Here is a 22,988-nt window from a genome sequence, read left to right on the forward strand (position 1 = left end):
AAGTTGGTGCCTGTGTTCATTTTTACATATGGCAAAATGGCAAATTTTTCCTGATAGAAAGGGCTAATCCCTTCCCCCCTTCCCGTCCTCACAGAAATTTTTCAAGTTAAAAAACCCGTATTTCACTGTATACATTTTAAATAAAAATATAATATAAACGATAAAATAAGGATAAATAGAAATTATATTAAGTAAAATAAAATAAGAACGTACTTCATCAAATGGAGTTTTCTTTTCCAATAGTAGTAAGGTTATTGTGCATCGAAAATTTTCTTCGCCAACCAGTGACTCAGTAAATACGAAAATGGAATATGTAGATGATACATAACACGTGACTTTCTAGGCATATGGAAGATGACCGTTATCTGGTACTAGATGCGCAGAAGGGTCATTGTGAGTAGTGAACAACGTCAGCGTATGTAGTCGGTTTAAGTACGGTATTACCTAGATTAAAACTTGCTCACAGCGTTAATTCCCAACTCGAAATTCTTTGTATGATAATATCCCTGACGATTGACGGATGGGTGACAAGGCATTGATGGATGAACTGGAGAGGAAAGGTGGGGAGGGGCAACACCTTCTGTCATGGAGGTAGGAAAGGGAGGAGGGGCAACACCTTCTGTCATGGAGGTAGGAAAGGGAGGAGGGGCCAACCCGCGCTAAAAGTGAAGCACTGCTTTGAAGCTTGGGTCACCAGATGGGGTGTTCTTTGTTTACATTCAGAAGCTCGCTTGACAAAATTCTGATAGTATTTCGACACACGACAGTTCCATAGAAATCGAAAAAGGGACACTTTCGCATGAAAGAAACATTCATAGTGTGATGAATAATAGCAATTTGTATAGTTTAGTGACATTTACGCAAAAATCACATCTTGGTTATTTTTCGATAACTAACAACAGCGACTTTTTGTTGTTTGACTTCTGAATCAGTAACAACAGCGATTTTGATTATGAATTTCTTTTATAAAATTATAAGCTGTTGCACAACAAAAATATAGATTTTAAGAAAAATGTTATGCTTAAAGAATGAAAAATACCTTACGGTACATTTAAAATTGTATACGTCTTTCGATACCCTTGATAGAGTATTCGCGACTTTTATTTTATTTTCCAAACGTCAAAATGTTTTAAATAAAACAATTTTTTTTTCACATCCATATATTATTGTAACATGTACCTTTTAAAATTTGTAAGAGGAGAGGCTTTACTGCTGCTCATTTTAAACCCATCGTTTTAATTTTACATATCAGAAAAATAATCACTTTGGGCTTACACGTTTTATAAATATAAAATTATGTATGTTAAAATATTTGTAATTGGGCACATAGGTCAGATTAAGTTTTTATTAAATAGATTAACGCATGCAAGGCTATCTTCCTAAAGAGAGAGATGCCATCGTGGAGGAGTTTTGAAGAAAAACTGACCTTTGAGTGGGTATTAAAAATAATACTTATAATTTTCATTCAAATCATATTCATATATATTTTTTATGTAAAACTTTCGGGTGTATGCTAAATTAGTGTAAATTACTTTACACGAAAAATATAGTGAATGCACAGAAATTAAAGATTTGCACATGCCGGAAATGAAAAATAGGAAATATGTATGGGTATTTATGCATGTGCTTGCAAAAAGCATGTATCTGCCTTTGACAAAATACTTAAATATTCATTAAATTATTTATAAATGTATTTGAAATGAAGAATTTATTCACTTATAAACAACTGTAATAGTACTGTGAAGAAATCTAATTATTAAATGTATCTAATTTATAATGATTATAAATGTTATCTAAATATATAATAACCTTAATATTGAATTGTAAACATAAATTGAAATTTATCCTGTTGATAAATACGTTATAAAACTATTTAAGCAAGAATTGTTCGCATTGGAAAGCAATCTGTTAAAAGGTATTGTAAAGCAAATGCTATGAGATGCGCACTTAAGAACGTAATAAAGAGTTTTGGAATATGTATTGTTGAAATGAAGGGTAAAAAAAAATCTGATAAGTATAATTAAAAGAATTATTCCCCTTACATTTTATAATAACTCGGTTACAAGTTTTAAATAATACTTAAAAAAAAAAAAAAAAAAAAAAAAAAACTTATTTTATTCCCTTTCAGAAATGTTCAGAGAAAGTCAAGTACTACTTAATACCTATTTAATTATTAGGAATTATCGAAATACTTATTTAAAGTATTTCGCTAATTCCTAATAATTCTCTAATTTGAAATGAACCGAATAGAGCATTAATTATAAATTGACTATTACTTTTATTGTAATTAAAAGATGCCTCAGTTAATTACTTTTATTGTAATTAAAAGATGCCTCAGAAGCCAAATAATCATGTCATATTTAAGAAAGTGTTTTAGGAAGAAGCTCTATAAATAGAAAAGAAATAATGCATAATTTTAATATTAATAATACAATAAACTTTGATCTTAATTTTTGTACCTTAACCGAATAAAATCGAATTACCTTAATTTTTTTTCCTAATGTAATTAACAAAAACTTGTGAAAATATTTCATTCAAATTAAACCATTCTGAGAAAACTATCCTGTGAAAAGTATAGCATTTAATTCCGTTCAGAATGAAATGTTGTTTAAAAATATGTTGTTTTCACAAACTTAGGACTCTGAAGTATTGTAGAAAAAGGAAATATATACATTTATATGTATATTTACGACGTAATTACAAAATATTTACATCCGAACGCGTCAAATCCCATAGAACTCAATGTTAAAAGACCCAATGTTTTGGTCACCACGTAGGGATCGCCGGTGCTTCAGAGCAGGGTACGGGAGAAACTTGTTTAGGGCGACTCCATCTTACTTCCTACCTCCATGCCTTCTGTTAGGAAGTGTTGGGAGGGGGCGCGAACTCCCATGGTCCCTGTCCTGTGTAAGCATTCAAGGAAGATTCCCCGATAAATGCACATTCTTTTGCATTAAAAAAAAAAGTGCCCTGTGTCGTTCGCTGGTCGGCGCCCTTCCCTTGGTCGGCGCCCGCTTCCGCCGGCCCTGGAATGATTGAGGGGAAAAGGAAAAGAAAGGAAAAAAAAAAGTTTGAGGAATTATTCGTTACTTGCTAAAAAAAAATCTGCTAACAGAAAATTTCTTAAACCTTTACTAAACATACCGAAATTGGGATAAAAGATGGAATAATTATATAGCATCCAGATTTTCTTAAACTTCAAAGTAAATATGTTCATAATCTACCTAAATGTGTTTGCTGACGTGTGTCTATAGAAACGGACTTTGAAGACTCTGCTCGTGTCGTGAGATTAAAGTATTAAAAATAGTTTTCACATTTAAAAGAAAAAGAATTTTTTGCAGTAACCCACTTTTGAAAATACAATTTTAATTTAATACTAATGTTAAAACGTTTAGATAAATGAAACCTATATCTGTATAGTATGTAATGAAAGGCATTTCTCTTCACATTCGTTAGCATGAAAATAGCGTAAATTACATTTTCTTAAAATTATACAACTGTTTTTAGAATTTTACATTCAGTTTAAGGAATGGAATATTGTTACTTGCTTTCGTACAGAATTTGATTCTCGTTGAACGCAACTCCAGTGTTCTGTAATGGATATTATATACTGTCATGCAGTTAGTAATATACACTTTAAAAAAAAATTCACAAATTCGAAAATGGACTATGACATTGTAGCGGAGTTTTTACCTAAATTTGTATTAAGTACTGTCGCTTGAAAAATTAATATGTAACTAAAATGGGAAATGCCACACAAAATGTAACAAAGCCAGAACACTACTGAAAAACAATTCAGTTTTAGTTGAAGATACATTTCAGTATTCATATGCCAAAAAGAAAATCATATTTATGGCTAAAACAGTCGTTTTCAGTAACTACCATTATAACAAACACCAAAGGGCATTAAAGTAATTGCACGATAGTTTTTCAAAAGTTTTTTTTTAAAATATGAGTTTAAAGGAATTGCACCGTATATTCAAGATATAATTTTAGTATATTTTTATGAAGCATCACTTTTATAGTATTGTGCAATATCTTTTATATTGTTATTAACTTTTATGTATAAGTATTACAACTTACTCTGTATGTTCCTAAATTATCCACAACGCATGGCAAACTAACATCTCGTCCTGCAGAAACCGTAACATTTGGAATCGGCTCTGCAAACTCTGGTTCTGACGTTATTTCTTGAGGAGATGTCGCCACTGAAAAGAAAAATATAAATTATAAAAGAAATATTCCAAAAATTGATATTAATTATTAAATACAAATCTCAGACTCTTAAGATTTCAGTTTTAAGATCAACTGTAAATTATATTACCTTATATCTAAGAGAAGACTGAAAATGATTTTCTCGGGATAAGATTAGTTCAAGGTTGTGCTTTGTTTAAGTCGCAGAGTACAAACTTGTATTTTGAATTACAGAAAGCGCAGTTTTAGTTTAAAATTGATATTTAAAAATAAATAAATAAATAAATAATGATAAAATATTTTTTAATTGAAAGGTTTCAGATATTAACAAGCACCCAAAAGCGTTTGTTAAGGTTTTTATACCCTCTCGTTGAGCTCGCAGTCTGTCGTCTAAGTCTGATGGTACACTCACTCCAACTAACCCATTTTATTTTATTTTTTAGCTTTATTATTAAGCATTGTTTCTTCGCGCTTACGCCGTATACAATTAACTCAATAGCAGAATTACAAATATTTTAAAAACAGCATACGTTTAGAATTCCGATGCAGCGTTAAGTGTTGGAATAAATATTTATCAGTTTTTTTTTTTTGCAATCATTTGTCAATTCACCATATCAATGTTCAGATTCCTTCGTAAGATGGTTTGCAAAACCTTTTACACCTTTTTGTTGTTAATGTTTTGTTGTTAATGTGGTAGAAACTAGGTTGCAACGTGTCTTTGAAAATACGTTTTTATGATTCCCACCTAGATTTTTTTCCAGATAACTGTGGTGCGGTTAGTGAAGAACAGGATAAGCACTTTTACCAGGGCATTCCAGACATGGAGAAAAGGTATGAGGAAAAATGGAGCCCTTCCATGCTTTCTGGGTATTGCTGGACACTTGTTAGAGATGTAGGGCATTACCAAGTAGCAGCACGAGGACGTATTTAGTGTTAGAGGAGCACTTTCAAATAACGTTTTATAAATAATATTTGCTTAAAAATGTGTTTAAAGAAATTTTTAGAAAAAGGTATCTGACTTTTAAATTTCATTACTGATTTCTTATTTAGTGCCACAATTTCCATATAAAAGTATATTTTATATCAAGAACACTGACAAAAATTCCAAACTTGTTGTCTAATGTAATCAAAGAATTTACGCAAGATAGCCACAAATTTTAAAATTTAACAAATAATGACAATAAATCAATGGATTATAACAGTTAAGTTAGAAAAGATAATACATAAATAAGTATTTTTATTGTTTCTGCTTTCTTTCCTTCTCTTGTGTTTTCATTACAGAATGTGCCTTATAATTTGAAAGTCAGAGTGAATGCGCTTGTTAGAGCTGTGCTCAAGCAGCAACTTTAACTCGAAGTACTATAAATATCTTTTTGTTTAAATCATGATTTAAAGAAGCTATTATATTTTAAAATTATATATATATATATACATTAATCCGCTCACATTTTTGTTCGATTGCTTAAATAGAAAAAAGTAAAAACTGTTCCCGAACCATTGTGATTAAATACTTCTTTACAGGTCACAGAATCCTTTCTCATATATATGAAATTGTTCACCTCGCTCAGCTGTATAACTAAAGACTTCCGGTATAAGTCAAATTCGCGGTAAAATATAGAACACGAGACTGGCTGAGGCACACAAAAGATAACACTCTTGCTCCTATTTGAATTTAATTTCCCAATTTAGTGACGGAAAATTCAAATGATAATTTCAATAAATCGAAAGCTTAAATACTTCAAAAATTTGAATTTGATGATAGATTACGAATAAAATGTTTATTAAGATCTGCGCAAAGCTAATGCATGAAGCAATTCATTTAAGAATATTTCGCAACGAAAGTATTTGTTAGTCTCTGACGCTTGGCACCTGTTATTCTCTAGGGGCAAGTTTGAGAATAGTCGGAAATATCTTGAATTTTTATGAGGCAGGAATTAATTTCCGTCTTTCATATATGAGAAACTTTTGAAGTATATTTGGAAATGGGAAATTATCAGAGACAGGAGAATAGTTTAAAGACTGAACCAGCTTCTAATTAAAACTGCAGTTTAGTCAGAGTAGATTTAGAATATCATCTGTATGTTCATATATTTTTTTAAACTGGGCGGGAATTATGAAATCCACACTACTTTTAAAATGATTTTTAATAATACATTAATATGTATTAAGTATCTGAAAACCTTGCCCCCCCCTTCAAAGAGATGTACCGCCAACTGGTGCTGGCCAAGCACAGTCACGGGAAATTTAGAGAGAATGATGTCTGTACTTAACTATATTACTTACTTAGTTCAGAAATCTGATTACGCTTTGTAAATAGAAAACTTAATCAAAGTTGAATCAAGTGATGTCAATCAATCTAAGGTTCAATTTTCCGATTTTTAAATATTTATTTAGTGTGGATGTATAATACGACGATGATGGACTTATTTGTAGAGTAAGGTTACTTCATTAAAATAAATGAATAATAAAAAGGACAATTTTAGGTAAACATGCCACAGGCTGTAAAATGTGTTTAGTCTGCTTTTGAAATTTGTTTTTATAGATATGAATTCAGACTTTAATTTGTTTATGTCTGAGAAGATAAGTTATGGATAACAGATGTATTACTTTTTGGATAATAATAGCTTTGAGTCTTGATTTCTTTCAGTTTCTTAAATCTTTTGTAGGCAGTTCTCTGCTTGTAGAACTGGCAGATTGGTATGAAAAACCTTTGATACTTTTGATATGCCTGTTTCAGCAGGAATTAAATCCCGCTATTACAGGCACCTTAAATAACCCTGGTTAGAGAAGACATAACATACAGTGCTTCGCAGGAATACCTTGACAAGGGACTGCAGGAAGATTGTGTATATGTGGCCCAGGTCAGTGTAAATGAAAACATCAAACAATGAAAAATCTGTGCACCCGTTTTTCTTTTATATGCAAGTGTCAGTTATATAGCCAATATATATACACTTATTTAGAAGTTTATTCTTCTTCTCCCCTCCCCCCCCTTTCCTTGTTTAGAATCCCATTCGCCTTTTCCTCTCCCCATTTGACACCTTATTCGAACATTCATGGGGAAAAGCTTTTAATATCACTCACACTTTTCATTCCCCGTGAATGTGCTTAAGATTCCCGCGCATAGAATTAACTTCACTTAATTTTATATTAATACGATTTTATGTTTAAATGCAACGACTGGAATGTATAACTATAGGGTTCCAAACGAAAAGAGCACAGAGTCAATTACAGACTCTCAATTAACATTTTTACCCCCTTGATTTCTCTGAAGTAGCCGTGTGTCCACGGTTTAGTTTCAGCTAACATTCATCTATCGAACCTTATGAGACTTCTTGGGATGTCAAACTCTAGCTGGTTAGTATAATAAAACAATACTTGTTCGATACTGTAGTGAAGTGTCTGGTGTTCCATGCACTTTTACCTGTTTATCTCTTTAAGATTCACCTGAAGTGATGAATGATAAACAAATGAGTTTTATTTTGAATTAAAAAAAATTTCAACTAGAAAATTGTATCGTTAAAAAAACGCACTGTCGTTTATGCAAAATATTTTCCATTAATAGTTAAAGCCCAACGTTTAAAATACTGTTTCCATGTAGGGTGCTTAAGTCTCTTTAAAAAAATCACATATATTTAAATGAAGACATACAGAATACAGACGCAGTTCTAGGCTGAACTATTGGTAGAAAAGTTAATAAAACTGCAATCAAACGCAATGGACTATTTACCATTTTTAGATTAAAAGCAGTTCTAGAAATGTCCACAGATCTCTATCATGAAAACAATGCATGTTGTTGTTGTTAACATTCCCTTTTATCTGACAAAGGTTAGCCCAATCGCATGTCATACTCCGTGCCAAGGGGTCATGTACGCCTGCCATTGGCAAAAGACTTAAGTAATATATAAGTGACAACTCGGATTTAGCTCAGTTCTGCCCCCAATATTTAGACAGATCACGAGGGTCTGAGGATCACCGACTGCTCTTCCTCTGCCATCAACCTCTCGAGAGGAGTTTTGGCTCGCTGTATTTGGAGTTCCCACTTTGCCACACAAACACTACATATTTAGAAAATCTATGGCTTCTCCTGGATTCGAACCCGGGGTCTTCGTAACGTTAGTCAAAGTCACTAACCACTATCCCGGTTGGGCAATATATGAAGTGTTAATGTGCATTATAGAAAGGTTTATCTGCACCATTTTTTTTTCTGGCAAAGATATAAAAAGTACCTTCATTGTGGAGGAATAAAAAAGAAAATAACAGTTAGGGTGTGATTTTATAACAAAAACAAATAATCAACTAAAGAGAACTGTGAATTTTTTCCAATTGGTTACATGATTTTTTAAACTATTTTTTATACTTAATTACAGTACTTGGGCGCACTTGGAGTGCTATAGGAAGAGTGTGAATTATTTAAATCTTTTTAACTATAGCGTACCGGCTTTATTGCGCGGTATCGACTAGAGAGAAACATTTTCATTTCAAGTACTGAGAAATGTTTATTCCTCCATGGAAATTGTGCATTACTGCTTACTAAGAGAAATCGTTGGCAACAGCTCCTCTAAAGTGATTTTAGTATGGGTTCAAAATCTCATTTCTATATTGCTATGTATTTATTGAACCACTTTAAAAGATACGGAAGTTCTTTCTGCTCTATGGCATATGTCATCAAATTATCATTTCTATAATTTAAATAAACTTGTTCCTAAAATGCTGTTAGGATATACATTCTCTTTGTCTTTCTGTAAAAAAGTGTATATCCGCAACTTTTATCTATTCAATATCTGGATGAACATCCCTAAAAAGAAATCAATTACTTTCTGTGCAGTTTTATAATACATTATACAAAACGCAGGCAATTAAGTTTAAAGAGAGAAAAAGGAGCACAGGCTATGTATATATTATTTTACACAGGGGCTTCTTCTGTGTAGCCTTAAGCTCCTTTCACAAGGCGGTTTTAAAATTATAAGTGGTGTAAGCCCAGCTCCATTGCTAGGCCACCAGACCATGCTACGTTAGAAAAACTTTTTTTAAGGATTTTGCCTACTTTTCAACTTTATGCCACTTGATAGCCGACCCGTCATAGCGAAGCAAGTATCAATCGACGGTTTCACTGAATCATTACACATTTACCCATGCACAACTTTTCCTTCCCTGAATAGTTGAGGCTTAACCTTGCTAAACGTGAATGGATTTAATGATTTTTATGCCTTAAACCACACAGCTTTATGACGAACAAAACTATTTTCCGAACGAAGCATAATACGAACATTTACTTTCGTAACCCAGAGTCATGTCAAAACAACGAGCTCACATAATTTTGTTTTGCAATTATTCATCTGTTTTGCTTATATACTTGTAGTTCTCTTACATACTTGTAGTTCGCGTGCGTTTTCTTGTTTATATGTAAGACATTATAAGAAATATCTCACTTATCCAACCTATTTGAAATATTTCCAAAATATATATGGGATATTACCAGGATAGTCTTATTATTTTGAATACCACTAATATGTTCTGCCCTCCATTCTTCTAATCTTTTGCCATTTTCGTAATCATTTAGTGTTATCTTTTCAATATATTCAACATGCAATTAATTCTTTTAGTGAAAACAGATTTGCAAAAAATTATATTATCATTTTAGCCCTACATTTTTTGCATCTTCTCCTAACGCATTTATAATTTAAAAATTCCTTATGTACGCAAATTTTCTTTAACCCCTGATTGGATAAATACTGTCATACCTAACGTAGTTAACATTATTAAAAATAGCCGCAAAAATCGAATTTTGAAGTTATTTTTCTAATTAGATTCAGTTATCCTATCTAACGAATGCCATTTAAGTAGTACCAGTAAGTAACGAAATACCTTAATGATTTTGTCAGCCATACTAACGTTAATCAGTATGGGCTTTAGTGACCTAAATAATCAAAATAAAAAATATACATAAGCATATTAAGATTTTTGTAGTGAACCAAAGTTCCACATATTTATCACTTACGTCAACTTGATTCCCGCTAACATTTGTGTTGTTCTGACTTATCTGTTTGTTGAATTGATCTGAGAATGATGAGATATATTACAATACTAACTTTTTGATTAAATACCTTTTGAGTAAACATTTGATTGCACAGGAATACATTTTAGGCCCAGAAAGTTTCTGCAGCATTCCTCTTAAAGACTGCATCAAAAAAGCTGTAGAATATATTTACTAGTAGGGATATTTATAAACCCCGGGACCATAAGGAATTCCTCCGTGTTTTCGAATCAAATTACATCTTTTAACGTAGGCATTGCTCATTTTAGGATTGTTTTCCTCCACAATGGTCTGATGGGAATTAAGATGCTATTTGAGGTGTGCGTGAATGCATATAATTTCGAAACTACAAATGTCACAATCAATCTAAATACATCATTAGATCATTAGATAGTTGAAAGAGCACGCACACACATACACATATATACAAAATAAAAAAAAAAAACTGGACAGAGGTATTATGCATATTAACGCATCAAAAGTAGCGAAATTTGGGTGTAGGCAAAGCTGCGTGCGCATGCGCCATCGCATGGTCGTCTGGTGGGCAGTCATGCATAGACAATCAGTTCGTTTGGGTGGTGTTTGCTTATTTTATTTTATTACACCAAGCTACTGGTGCTGCAATTTTTAGAAATTTGGCGAATGTAGCAGATTGTGTACCAACAGAATTGTTAAGCAGCGTACGAGAATATAGGATTTGGAAACAGGCAATATGATATTTGTATGGTTGACAATTGTTAATGGACAATCAAGATTCATTCTAGCATCGGTATCTGTTCATCCAATTGTAAAAGATTCCGAAGATTCTTCCGAATATGTTCTATCTGTACATAAGCAGAGTGATTTTGGATAATGAAGGAAAAATAAAGTAAATATTAGTCTTCGATTTTCATTCTTTGCTATGCGGATTGCTGTAGCAGCCATTTCACTTGTAGATATGAAAAGATTTCTGTCTACAAAGCTAATTTCCAATACATCAGATTGGAACAGATATATTTCGTTTCATTTTTCATATATAAAGGAAATATTCCAGTGATTTGACTTCATTTAATAAAATCTAATAATTAATATTAGATTTAAGAAAATCTAATAAAGTTCCTTCTGTTCATTTTGCATTATTTCATACATATTTTCAATATACTCTACGACCAAGCAATGAATTCATTGCTAATCATTGTTTACAAGCAGATATTTTAGGTATACTGAACTCTTTTTCAATTTCGTTTATCTGTTACTGAGTACATTCATCAACTGGGACTAAATAAGTGAATTCTTTTCTCCGAGCTCAGAGACGAAAAATAATCGATAAGAATTTCGTAGACCTAAAATGGCGGTTGTAACACTTAGCCCCTCTTCCGCTGAAATTAGAAAACTGTCGAAATTACCTTCATCATCTCAGTAGTAACTTCTAGCGCTTCAGAATGACCTTAATTTGTGACCTTGATAGTCGCACGTAAAAAACGTTAACTTTCCCTTTTACCTCTCTACACACTTTTCCCTCACTCTTCCAACAATGAACGGACCGTCATTATCGTTTGCGTTGACATGAGTGGCTGAAGTTAATGGTTTTTATCCCCCTCGATCCAACAATGTCCCTGGAGGGATGTTACTCTAACGACTAAGCATGCATGAGAGGCAGTTGAAGCAACTCGATTGTTTTTATTTATTACTAAAGCGTAAAAAACGCATAAAACGTTATAAACGTTGAAAAAATGAAACTCTTATTCTCCAGAGAAATATCTATCAAAGTCGCAAGATGTGTGGGGGAAAAGTATATTTTTCTTCATTTTCCACCGCAGAGGATTAATGGAAAAGTGATTTTTAATCATTGGAGTGATTATAATCATACGAAATTTAATCTTTATGTTTTCCTGCATATTAACATCTTGTAATTAAGCCCATAATAGGAATAAAATTCTTCTTCAAGGAATAAATAGACACACACACTAGCGCATACATTTATGTGCAAACACACACACACACGTATATATATATATGCACATAAATATATACAGCATATTGCGCAAAAAATTTTCTAGACCAAATTGGTCTTTCAGTATTGTAATTACTTCCTTGTTTGTTAATTTTATTTCTTTTTCGCAGCATTAAGAGCAAAAAGTTTCAGTAAGTTTTAGATGGTTTTTAGTTTTTTAAGTTTTTAAGCTTTAGCTAATGAGTTGCCGGAAACTGTTTACAGTTTCACTTTTACGATAGGTTAGTCTTCCTTACAAGAAACACTGTAAAGCAGGCTAGCTCCCTCTTTACTTTCAATTATGACATTGTTTTTTTTAATAATTTTCACCCTTCAATGACATTGTTTTTTTAAAAAAAATGTGTTGAACTTTTTCTTGGAGCCACAGCTCCTGGTAACTTTTTGGCGAGCTCTCTACAATTTCTCATTTCTTTAATTTTTGCAGCATATTGCGCAAAACATTTTTCTAGACCAAATTGGTCTTTCAGTATTGTAATTACTTCCTTGCTTGTTAATATATATGTATATATATATATATAGTATTTGATATTTTTAATTTATCGAATTATTTATTTTTCTACTGTGTATTTTATGTAACAACAGAAGTTTATCTCTTGTTAGATAAAATACATATTTTTATGTTTATGTTTTCCTGCATATTAACATCCTGTAATTAAATCCACAATAGGAATAATGTTTTTCTTCAATGATATATATATATATATACATAGTATTCGATATTTTTTAAATTTATCGAAGTATTTATTTTACTACTGTGTATTTTATGTAGCAATAAAAGTTTTTCTAATTATTTTTATTGAGTTTAATCAGTTTAAAACTCGTAGTTTATCTAAATTTATAAGGTATTTCTCCCGCTTTCTTAACATGCCTTCGTAGTGTAGTGCTCTGCACGCTGGGCGCGTATTCCAGAGGTCCGTGGCTCGATTCCCGGCGAAGGCATTGCTCATTTGTTCATCTCTCCTGCTTCCAATCAATCTAATGTCTCTACAGTGGCTTCCGAACTGAAAGGAAAGTCGATGAGGATTCTCCACATACAGAAATTGGCGACTGGATCCTTTAAAACCTCAGTCACCGTTTAAAAGGGGGAGTATATAAAGTAGTTTTCCCCCCTTCTTAGCATGCCTTAGTGGTGTAGTGGTCTGCACTATGGGCTTGTTTTCCAGAGGTCCGTGGTTAGATTTCCGGCGAAGGCGTTGCTCATTTTTCATCTCTCCTGCTTCCAATTAGCCTAATGTTTCTACAAACTCATTACTTAGCAAATTTTTTACGCGGATATTTCCAAGTAGTTATCAGATATAAAGGAAGTAAGTTGCTAATTAATCGAAAGGCAAATAAAGTAATAAATTATAAAAAACAATAAAATATATACGAAGAAAAAATGGGAAACAATAATTTTGAATATGAAAGCGAAGTACACTACTTTGAATGCAAACATTATTTATGTAATTCTTTTGCATTTCTATAAACAGGTCAAAGTCAGATGTATAATATGCATTTGATATCGTACATATAAGTACAGGGTGGTCATAAAAAAACTTCCCCGATCGATATATGAACTTCTAGCGGTATATACGCGCAACCAATCGAAATGGAGTTTCAGATATTGTCATTTGCAGGTATGCACTCGAGATTCTGATGATTATTATCTTTCATGATTACCGTTACCGTGAAAATATTTTGAGAATTTTGAATGGCAAGACCCAATATTTCCTTGCTCAAACTGCTCAGCACATTGATAAGCCATAAATAGCGTGTGAATGATCCATATATGACGCAAATTGTCGCGTAAAACATTTGCAAAGAAGAACATTGTAAAGGACCAATAATAACAGACAGGAGAAGGAAAAATCTTTCACTGAAATTGTAAAATTTTAAAGTGTATACCTTCTCAGACGACAGCGCATTGCTTGCGGTAGATTGTTGACAACAATAATGAACATAAAGCAGAAGACATCTGTATAACTTCTAGCTTTATTTCAACCTAGAACCAGATCCATCAGAGTGAGGTCGGGGGATCGCGGTGGCCACGCCACTTCAAAGTTAAGGGAGCTGAACGTTATACGTGTTCAAAACTTTTTAATCCCAATAAAAATTTCCCCCTTCTCGTCTTTTGTGTTGTCATCGGTCCTTTACAATGCCCTTCTTTGCAAATATTTTTCTCCGGCTAGTTACGTCATGCGTGTATGCTTCTAGTACCATTTATGGTTTCTGATGCGCTGATCTGTTTACGCAGGAAGGAAATAGATGTTGCCATTCAAATATTTCGAAACTTTTTTTCACGGAATTATACATTTATTAACGACATAATTATAATACATAGGATTATCTTCACTAATTAAAAATGAAATTTATCTTTTAATTTAAAAAGTATTTGTTAGGCAAATATAAGAAATCTGCATTTTAATGTGAGCACTCAGTGAGTATTAGCGAATCTATACATAGCTGCCAGACGATGTAGAGACCTAGAAGAGTAATTCTAGGATATTTGCCTGAAATATATTGTTCCTATTCCTTTTTTGCCTCCTTGTTTCTTTACATATTTTTGCTTAGGAACGTCGTAGAAATGAAATGGGGGTGAAGTGTTAGATGTTCTGAAACTTTTTCTTCAGGTAAATAGGGGCTTAGAAAGTGCATTTAAATCGGTTTTATTCAAGTTACATTGTTTATCGTAACTCAGTGCATTCCTTGAACAATTTTCCTCTTGATAATTTGATGGGAATTGAGTATGGAATACAATTACTAAATTGCAGTATTCTTGGAATTTCGAAAGTAATTTTTTTGTGGCGAGGATCGCATATTGTGATCCTTGGTGACAGTTTTCGCCGTGAATGATCGAACGAAGGAATCATTTAACTGTTTCATTATTAAGATATTTGCCCGGGGTTCAACACAGGAGCTACACTGAGGTACTCTTTCTAGACTACCCTTCTAGACTGAGGTAGCATGTCCGAGAGGGAGGAAAGGATACACATATACAATCAAGATTTTTACACCGAAGTTATTTTCGATTGGTTCTGCCTTCTGATGCTGAGTGTGAAAGAGTTTTCCGTTTTTGCTTATGAGTGAGTCCAACTCCTTCGACTCGGTTAAGGGCAACACCGTTTTAACTATAGTTGACGATGACGGGGCTAATTATGAGGACTTCGCTATAGACTACGATTTGGTATAGCGGCGGATACTAACAAGACATATGAAAGAATTAAATTCATTTCATACGATCCTGAAAATCGCTTTACAAGTCATGACTAAGAGATCTTCTGCTTCCACTCATACTTCGGCCATCGAGCCTTAAAGGAACAGATTCCTCTCATCAAGAAAGAATCTTAAAACCTGTGAGTTTAAGTTTTCATAATACTGCAGGCTGTCCCTCCACTATTATTGATATATCCAAAACTTCTACGAGGCGTATTCGGAAACTAAGTACTGTTTTGAAAAAAATAAAAATAGTAAAACAATTTTTTCGAATCCAATTTTATTTTTACATGAAAATAGATGTCTTAAACTATTTTTCAACATAGTTTCCGCCAATGATCAAACACTTGTCATAGCGGGTGACCAGTTTTTGTATACCATCGTCAAAGAAACTTCCCGCCAGTTTCGATAACCACGACTCCACAGCATTTTTCGTGTCATCGTCAGATCCAAAGCGCTTGCCACCAAGCTCGCGCTTCATGTGCAGGAACAAGTTTTAGTCAGACGGCGCCAAGTCCGGGCTGTACGACGGGTGATTGAACTGCTCCCAATGAAACTGTCAAATTAACGATTAAGTGACACCATCAGTATGTTGCCGAGCATTGTCATGGAGCAACACAATTCCTTTACTGAGCATTCCTCTTCGTTTGTTTTGAATGGCACGCCTTAGTTTTGTTAAAGTCTCACAATATCGTGCCGCATTAATGGTTTCACCTCTGGGAAGAAATTAAGTAAGCAAAACGCCTTTCCTATCCCAGAAGACAGTGTACATGATTTTTTGTGATGACATTGTCACTTTGCACTTTTGTTTTTTCGGAGAATGAGTTTGTCTCCACTCCATCGATTGTTGTTTCGATTCTGGTGTGAAATGACACATCCAAGTTTCATCACCTGTCACAATTTGGTTTTAAAAGTTTTCTCCCTCATCACTGTACCGCGTGAGAAATGTCAGATCACTACCAAGTCGCTTTGTTTTGTGAACATCAGTGAGCATTTTTGGAACCCATCGGGAACACAGTTTGCGATAATTCAAGCGGTCAGACATAATTCCGAACAAAACAGTACGTGAAATTTGTGGAAATGCCTCTGAAAGAGTTGTCATTGTGAAGCGTCTGTTCTCATGAATTGCTTCATCAACTTTCCTTACCAAATCATCGGTGACAACAGAGTGCCGACCACTCCGAGCCTCGGTGTGGACATTTATTCGACCTGCATTAAACATTCTTACCCACTTTCTCACCATTCCATCACTTATCGCGTATTCACCGTAAACTTCTGTCACTTGACGATAAATTTCGGCTGGTTTAACATTCCTCGCGTTCAAAACTTTAATCACGGCACGAATCTCACAGTCAGCGGCAGAAATAATTGTCTTAAACATTCTGAATATTCACAGCAAACTGAAAACACAACATCGAGCAACCATCCCGCTCATGCGCGGGACGCCTACCACAGCGCTGCGACGGCGCTAGAATGAAACAGTACTTAGTTTCCGAATACGCTACGTAACAATAGGACTGCTAAACATAAAATTAAAAACGAGAAGGAACCCACATTTATTCGGAACAAGATTTACTTCTATCAGCCATTAAACCGTGCAAACACTCTAAACTGAATGAACGCAATACTAGTAATTCAGCCTGTAAATATAGTTGAAATTTTAGACAGTTCTCGCAGATCCTGAAGAATGATACCAGAGCGACAACAAGAATCTACTATGAATACCCACTCTTCGATACTACCAATAAAGGTTAGTCCTGGATTACTTTCCCATTAGAGTTTTCTAAGCAAATTAGTTCAAAGCGCAGCAGCTAAATTTCTGGAAAAAGTTACCGATGAAAACCTTAAAAATCTGCCTTCAAATGACCTCAATATCTAAGTATAATTCCTTCGTCAGATCGATGCTGAACATTATATTACTAATATAAAGGTCTATAGACCAATTGAAGTTTTCATCAGTGGATTTCCATCCATCTCAATCCAAAATAACATTAAATTAGTAGAGGTGACAATTAGAGGTTTCACCATACAAAAGATTTCACAACTTAAACACAGGAAAAAAAAAAGCATCTATGCGTTTAATTCATAATTCAGCTCCTGCAAAATTAAAATCGAGTTTTGCAAACTTAAAAACCAAAATTACTCGGTTATTTCCTTAAAATGTATATGGTCTGAAAAAAGTCTTATTGCTCAACAATCAATGCCTGCATTAGTTTTATCACTCTTCTTACCTCCAGCCAGTCGCTGAGTTTCTGAATTCCCAGTGACCAGACGTTACATTTGTACTAATAGTAGCCCAACCTGCCTTCATAGTCGGACTTTACTTAGCCTTCACCACGATTTGACAAGAAGATTGAACTTGATAATTGCTACCAAACACACAGGCGAATAACCTCCCAATTTCGTTTATGCTAGCCATAATAAAAGATATGAATTTTCCTCCGTCGTTCTACATAGGATGAGGCAATAGACTATAAGTTTGACATTGAAGCGACCGGTTCACCCGAAGCTTTATACAGAAGATGAATCAAGACTTTTACTTCATCGTAGTAATTAGTGTCTTCTGCTATATTGCCTAAGGTGAGATCTCGGAATCTTTAAATAAGTAATAAATAAAAATATGGATAACATTCTTCTAAAAAAATTACAATTAGTGCCTCATATTTTTCGCCATTTATATTTGCTTTCCAAATTATTTAAGTTGGAAAATATAACTATTAAAAAATTATCCAACTGCCTGCCTTTTCAAATTTAAGCCCGCACCCTCTCCCTCGTTCGACCACTTCAGGATATAAGATACGAGCCACATCCGCTGAAGAGAAGAATATTTTTCCCGGGAACACACAGAACAAAATGTGTAAATAAAGTAACAGAAAATAAGGCACTATGATTTTGCAGCAAAAAGAATAAGGCATTTTTGGGAATGTCGCTTAGATAAGGTTAAAAAACTTTTTTTTACGACAACCATAACTTTGATCTTGTAGATCCTTCCTGGCTTTAATTACAAGATGATAACCGAACTGCTTATACAGGTGTCAAATGGTCCATTTTTAGGTCATCAGAGTAGACTTTCTTGAATTTCATGTAAGTAGCCCTAAGTTGTGGCTAAGTAAAAGATTGACTATCCCTGAGTCAGAGTTATTACAGCTAGGCGTAACGCTTAAGACGTTATTAATTTAGGCTGTGCACTAAATCATATATAGCAGCTTTTTGTATTTAGGAATTAAAATTATTTCAAAAATGAAATTTAAATGAGTTTAATAATTTATACTGGTTATTCAAAATTTCAATTCAATATGCATTTCTATTTTCCCAAAATGTTTAGTATTTATGATCATAAAATAACACATATGCATCTGTCGAGATTTTCTTTCTTTCCCTGGTGTATCTCTTACCATTTTCTTTTCTCTTCTATATCATTTAAAATGTTAATACAGTTTTACTCTACTATGAGAAAATTAACTATCATATTTAATATTAGCGGAAGTTGTGATTCCTTTTTCTTATTGACAGTAAACACAAGAAGTTAAACATTGCACCCAATCTAAAATATAAAGACTTTTTAATCCTTCCCCAGACGCATGATCGCCTTTAGTTTGTGACAAGTAGCTCAATACAATTCACAAGCATTAAAAAAGTACGATAATTTTTCAGAGCATTAGCCGTTGTCACGTCATTAAATGAAGAACAAGTGTCCAAATGGTCATCATTCATGTCGTCAATATCACATAATGGGCAAGATGGAGAGTCTGCTAAACCAAATCTGTGTGGTTGTTTCATGAGGTAGTCATCTCCAGTTTTTAATCTAAAGTTAGAGACACCGACTGTTCTAAATAGGTCGCACAAATGGGAATTCTCCATTAGGGAGACCTAAATCTTCCCCTTCATAGAATCCCTATTTTTCTCTTAAAGATGAGCTCCACATATGGCCCTCTGTTAGCACTGTGATACCAAATAGAGGACTGGGTTGAGGAAGGATATATTCAGCCTTCACCAGAATGTAGCAAACTCATTACCCATTATTTCATATAATGACTTAAGGCCCATTGAAGAGTAACGCGACCATTATTTATTAGAAAACACGCTAACAATTTAGAACAGACCCACTGTTTGAAAGTATGACTGACAAAACTGCTTTAATTGTGGCCTGTGAATCAATAAATATCACATTGTTCTGATCATCTCTTTTACTGATTTCGGTCAAGGCAATTGGGCAGCAGCCACTTCAACACAACTTCACATAGTTGGTATAATTTGCCCCAACAGCCTCACTAAAGCTAAAGTGCAGAGAGTAAACCACCGGACCAGCATTGCTATTAGCACCTTACCACTATTAGCAGAATCATCGGTGTACACAAGCAAACAATGCGTTGTTGGTAACTTTTCTCTAATAGTAGCCTAAGCAGCCATTCTTAATTCTTTCTCATTGTAGGGCATTTTATTGGCCGACAGAACCAAGCTATCAAGTTAAAGAGCATTTCTAATGTCTCGAAGTAATACTCATAGGAGAGCTCTTACATCATTGCACTAGGGAGAGATGAGATGCCTTTAAGCTGAACAATCATAAAGATTTGCGTATTCATTTCGAAGTTGTGTGATGGCTTTGGTGGCAACCAGACCCATTTAGACTTGTACTTACAGGTATAGTTCCCCACTACTAAGTGAACAGGTTTGGCTCCAATTTTGATGAAGGACCTCGGAGAAGGATCCTAAGATCTCCCACCCTTCTTCCCGTACTACAAAAGCAGACGAGAGGACTTCAGTACTTTAAGTGCCCCCATGCTGTATTGAGACTATACATTTACAAAAATACTTTCACTCTCCAGGATTCGAACCGGGATCCAGCGGTACGGAAGCTAGCCTCAATAACCATTATAACAAAGGGTAAAACTATGTATGATAAGTTAATATTAATCCATGACATTAATATTGATCCATGACAGCCTGTAAGATTGCCAAACAATTGACAATACAATTTTCCAAAGCTGAAGGGAGGGAGATCTGTGGCTTGACTGTCAGTGAGGAGGCAGCTGGTTTTGGACAAAAAGCTTATTGCACTCATCAGGGTCGTTTTAATTGAAAACTGGGCAACAATTCTTTACCATCTGGATTTGGATATCTGTGTATTAAATCCATTACCATTCATCTATTAAGTGGGAGAGAATCTAAGGAATTAGGGCATTCCCCTATGGGCTTCTTACATGCAATTCGCATTCAACCAGTAACTAAATGATCCGCGTTTTGATTCTGGTGCAGGGGGATAATAGATTCTTAATCTTTCACTGCGAAATGTCTAATATCCTCCATGAACTAGGGATTGCATGTATTATTAATACGTATAGTTCAATTTTATCTTAATTATAGAGTAATCGTAATTTATATTTAAATTTTTAAAATGAGAATTAGTATAAAAGGAATGAACTTGAAGATGTATCAATCGCATATATGTCTATTAAATAGATTAAATATTACAAATGTATTGTATAGAATCCGTTATTTAAGGAACTGCAACAATAATGCTCAGATAAATCTGTTGCATTTTTAATTAATTAAGAAATAGAATGATTAATAGAAGATTTGTCTTGAAAAATTAATAACTTGACCTTTAATAAATGACACGTTAATTGATAAAATATCTACGTTGATAGCAATATTTACAACCCAATATGCGAACTCATTAAGCATCACCTAGAAGAGTACAATTATTTATTTGATCGATCTCGTGTTAGAACAGCAATAAATCAGAAACATTCTAGAATTCATTTTCTTAATATACTGATAACCAATAATTAAACCATTTATTTTTCTGGTTAGATCTCCAAGATGTAACGAAGATGTAAGCATGTAACGAAGCGGGGACTCATTATTCTTTACCAATTAGTTTAAGTAATGCAAATAGTTGTTGGGATTTCAGCTAAAGTTCATTATGCGAAAGGTAAATGATATTACTAATCAGTTGTTACATAAACACAATAAAACATAACTCATTATTTTTTTTATTTTGACTACAATTTAATAATACTATATACGAATGGCCATAAATAATAGAAAACAATTCTGAATCATAAAAAAATTACATGGTTGTTTAATGTAAATACTTCAAAGGAGGAAAAATTTTTAGATTGAAATTGAAAAGTATATTGATTTACTTGCATAGGTTTTCAACTTGAATAGATTTGCTAAATCTTCATTCGCAAAAACAAGGCATACCTTTCTAGGCGTTGCCATTTCTACAAATGATCATTAGTTTTTAGGTAATGTATGGCTCACAAACTTGACGTCCTTGTGAAAAGCATTGTTTCTGGTATTCAACCAAATTTTAATTAGCTTTAAGTATTTATTTTTATATTCTGAACTTAAAATGATTATTTTAATTTAAATTATAAACATTATGTATGTACTGTTCTGTCAAATCCAAAGTCTTTTTAAAGTATCTTTATTTAGAGTAATCTTTCCTTCCTGATTAGGTGGAAATATGTTAAACTACCTACGTGGAGATTGTCAAGCTGTTTTAAGGAGGCATTTAATTAAAAGAAAATATTAGCTTCTACATGATAGAGATGAGCTGATCACTTATATTTTTGGTATATATTTGTACGATAATATGAGAAAACTAAATGATGTGTGTATTTTTAATTGTAAAACAATTATATGCGTGTATACAAGAATGTATGTAATTAATGTCAATGTGTATACAACAATGCAGTTGGTTCTCTAAACACTCTAATTTATGCCTATTCTAAAACATTAGTCATTAATAACTCTGTTATTAATGACTAATGTTTTAGAAACTCTCTAATCTATGCCATAATCTTTTGCTTATCTTTTGCCTGTGTCAGTCTACTCAAGAACTATTAAATCTCTAAATCTGTATGCCAAAAATAACTATATATGCCATGCAAGGTATAAAAAAACGATTAATTTTCTATCAAATTTCATAATAAAATAGATGTTCAGAATTATATGTGAGCAGGGTGATTTAAAACCGAATTTTGTATTTAAAATATAATTCTTTCGTGTAAAATACTATTTTTCAAGCAAAATATTATTTCAAAAATTAAGAACTTTATTTCAATATTTAACTGCGCTGTTCAGTAAAACGAGTAGGTAATAATATAATGCGTATACAGGGTGTTTCAAAACTAGAGCAATAAACTTCAAGAACGGTAGGGTACATATAGACGACACAGAATCATATGGCAATATAAGATCCGAAATAAAATCCTAAAAAGACACAGGGTGAATGGTGGGAACATTTAGTACTTGTGAAACTGAAAGTGTATATGTATTGTAAGTAAAGAGTTATTTTAAATAAAGAGTTTTTCCACTCATTATTGGCTTGTCATTCCTGGATCCTTGTTTATCTTCCAGCTGATCAGAGATGGTAGGGAGAAAATTTGTTGGAATTCATCGTGAACGCAAACTGACATTTAAAGACCATAAATATAAGACTTTGCTGCTAATGAAGGTCCCGAAATTTCGTAACGTGGCCTAAGGCATGGACGTATGAAACGTTTAAACATTTTGAAAGCTTGGACGTTTTGTGCGTTTTGAAATGGCACATCTTTGTGG

At 33.4% G+C, this 22,988-nt stretch overlaps 1 protein-coding gene across 1 annotated transcript in view; it reads right to left on the reverse strand.

Annotated features, from left to right (window-relative positions):
* Window positions 1-22,988, reverse strand: part of LOC118190160 (neurotrimin-like) — a 561,140-nt gene that overhangs the window by 232,259 nt on the left and 305,893 nt on the right. Inside the window, exon 2 of the mRNA XM_085818898.1 lies at window positions 4,084-4,208. Coding sequence (XP_085675024.1) covers window positions 4,084-4,208 — 125 coding nt within the window. The remainder of the gene's footprint in view (window positions 1-4,083; window positions 4,209-22,988) is intronic.

The sequence above is a fragment of the Stegodyphus dumicola genome, chromosome 6 (assembly GCF_044657685.1).
Source record: "Stegodyphus dumicola isolate Sdum_Otavi_A_Nest chromosome 6, ASM4465768v1".
Lineage (NCBI taxonomy): Eukaryota > Metazoa > Arthropoda > Arachnida > Araneae > Eresidae > Stegodyphus > Stegodyphus dumicola.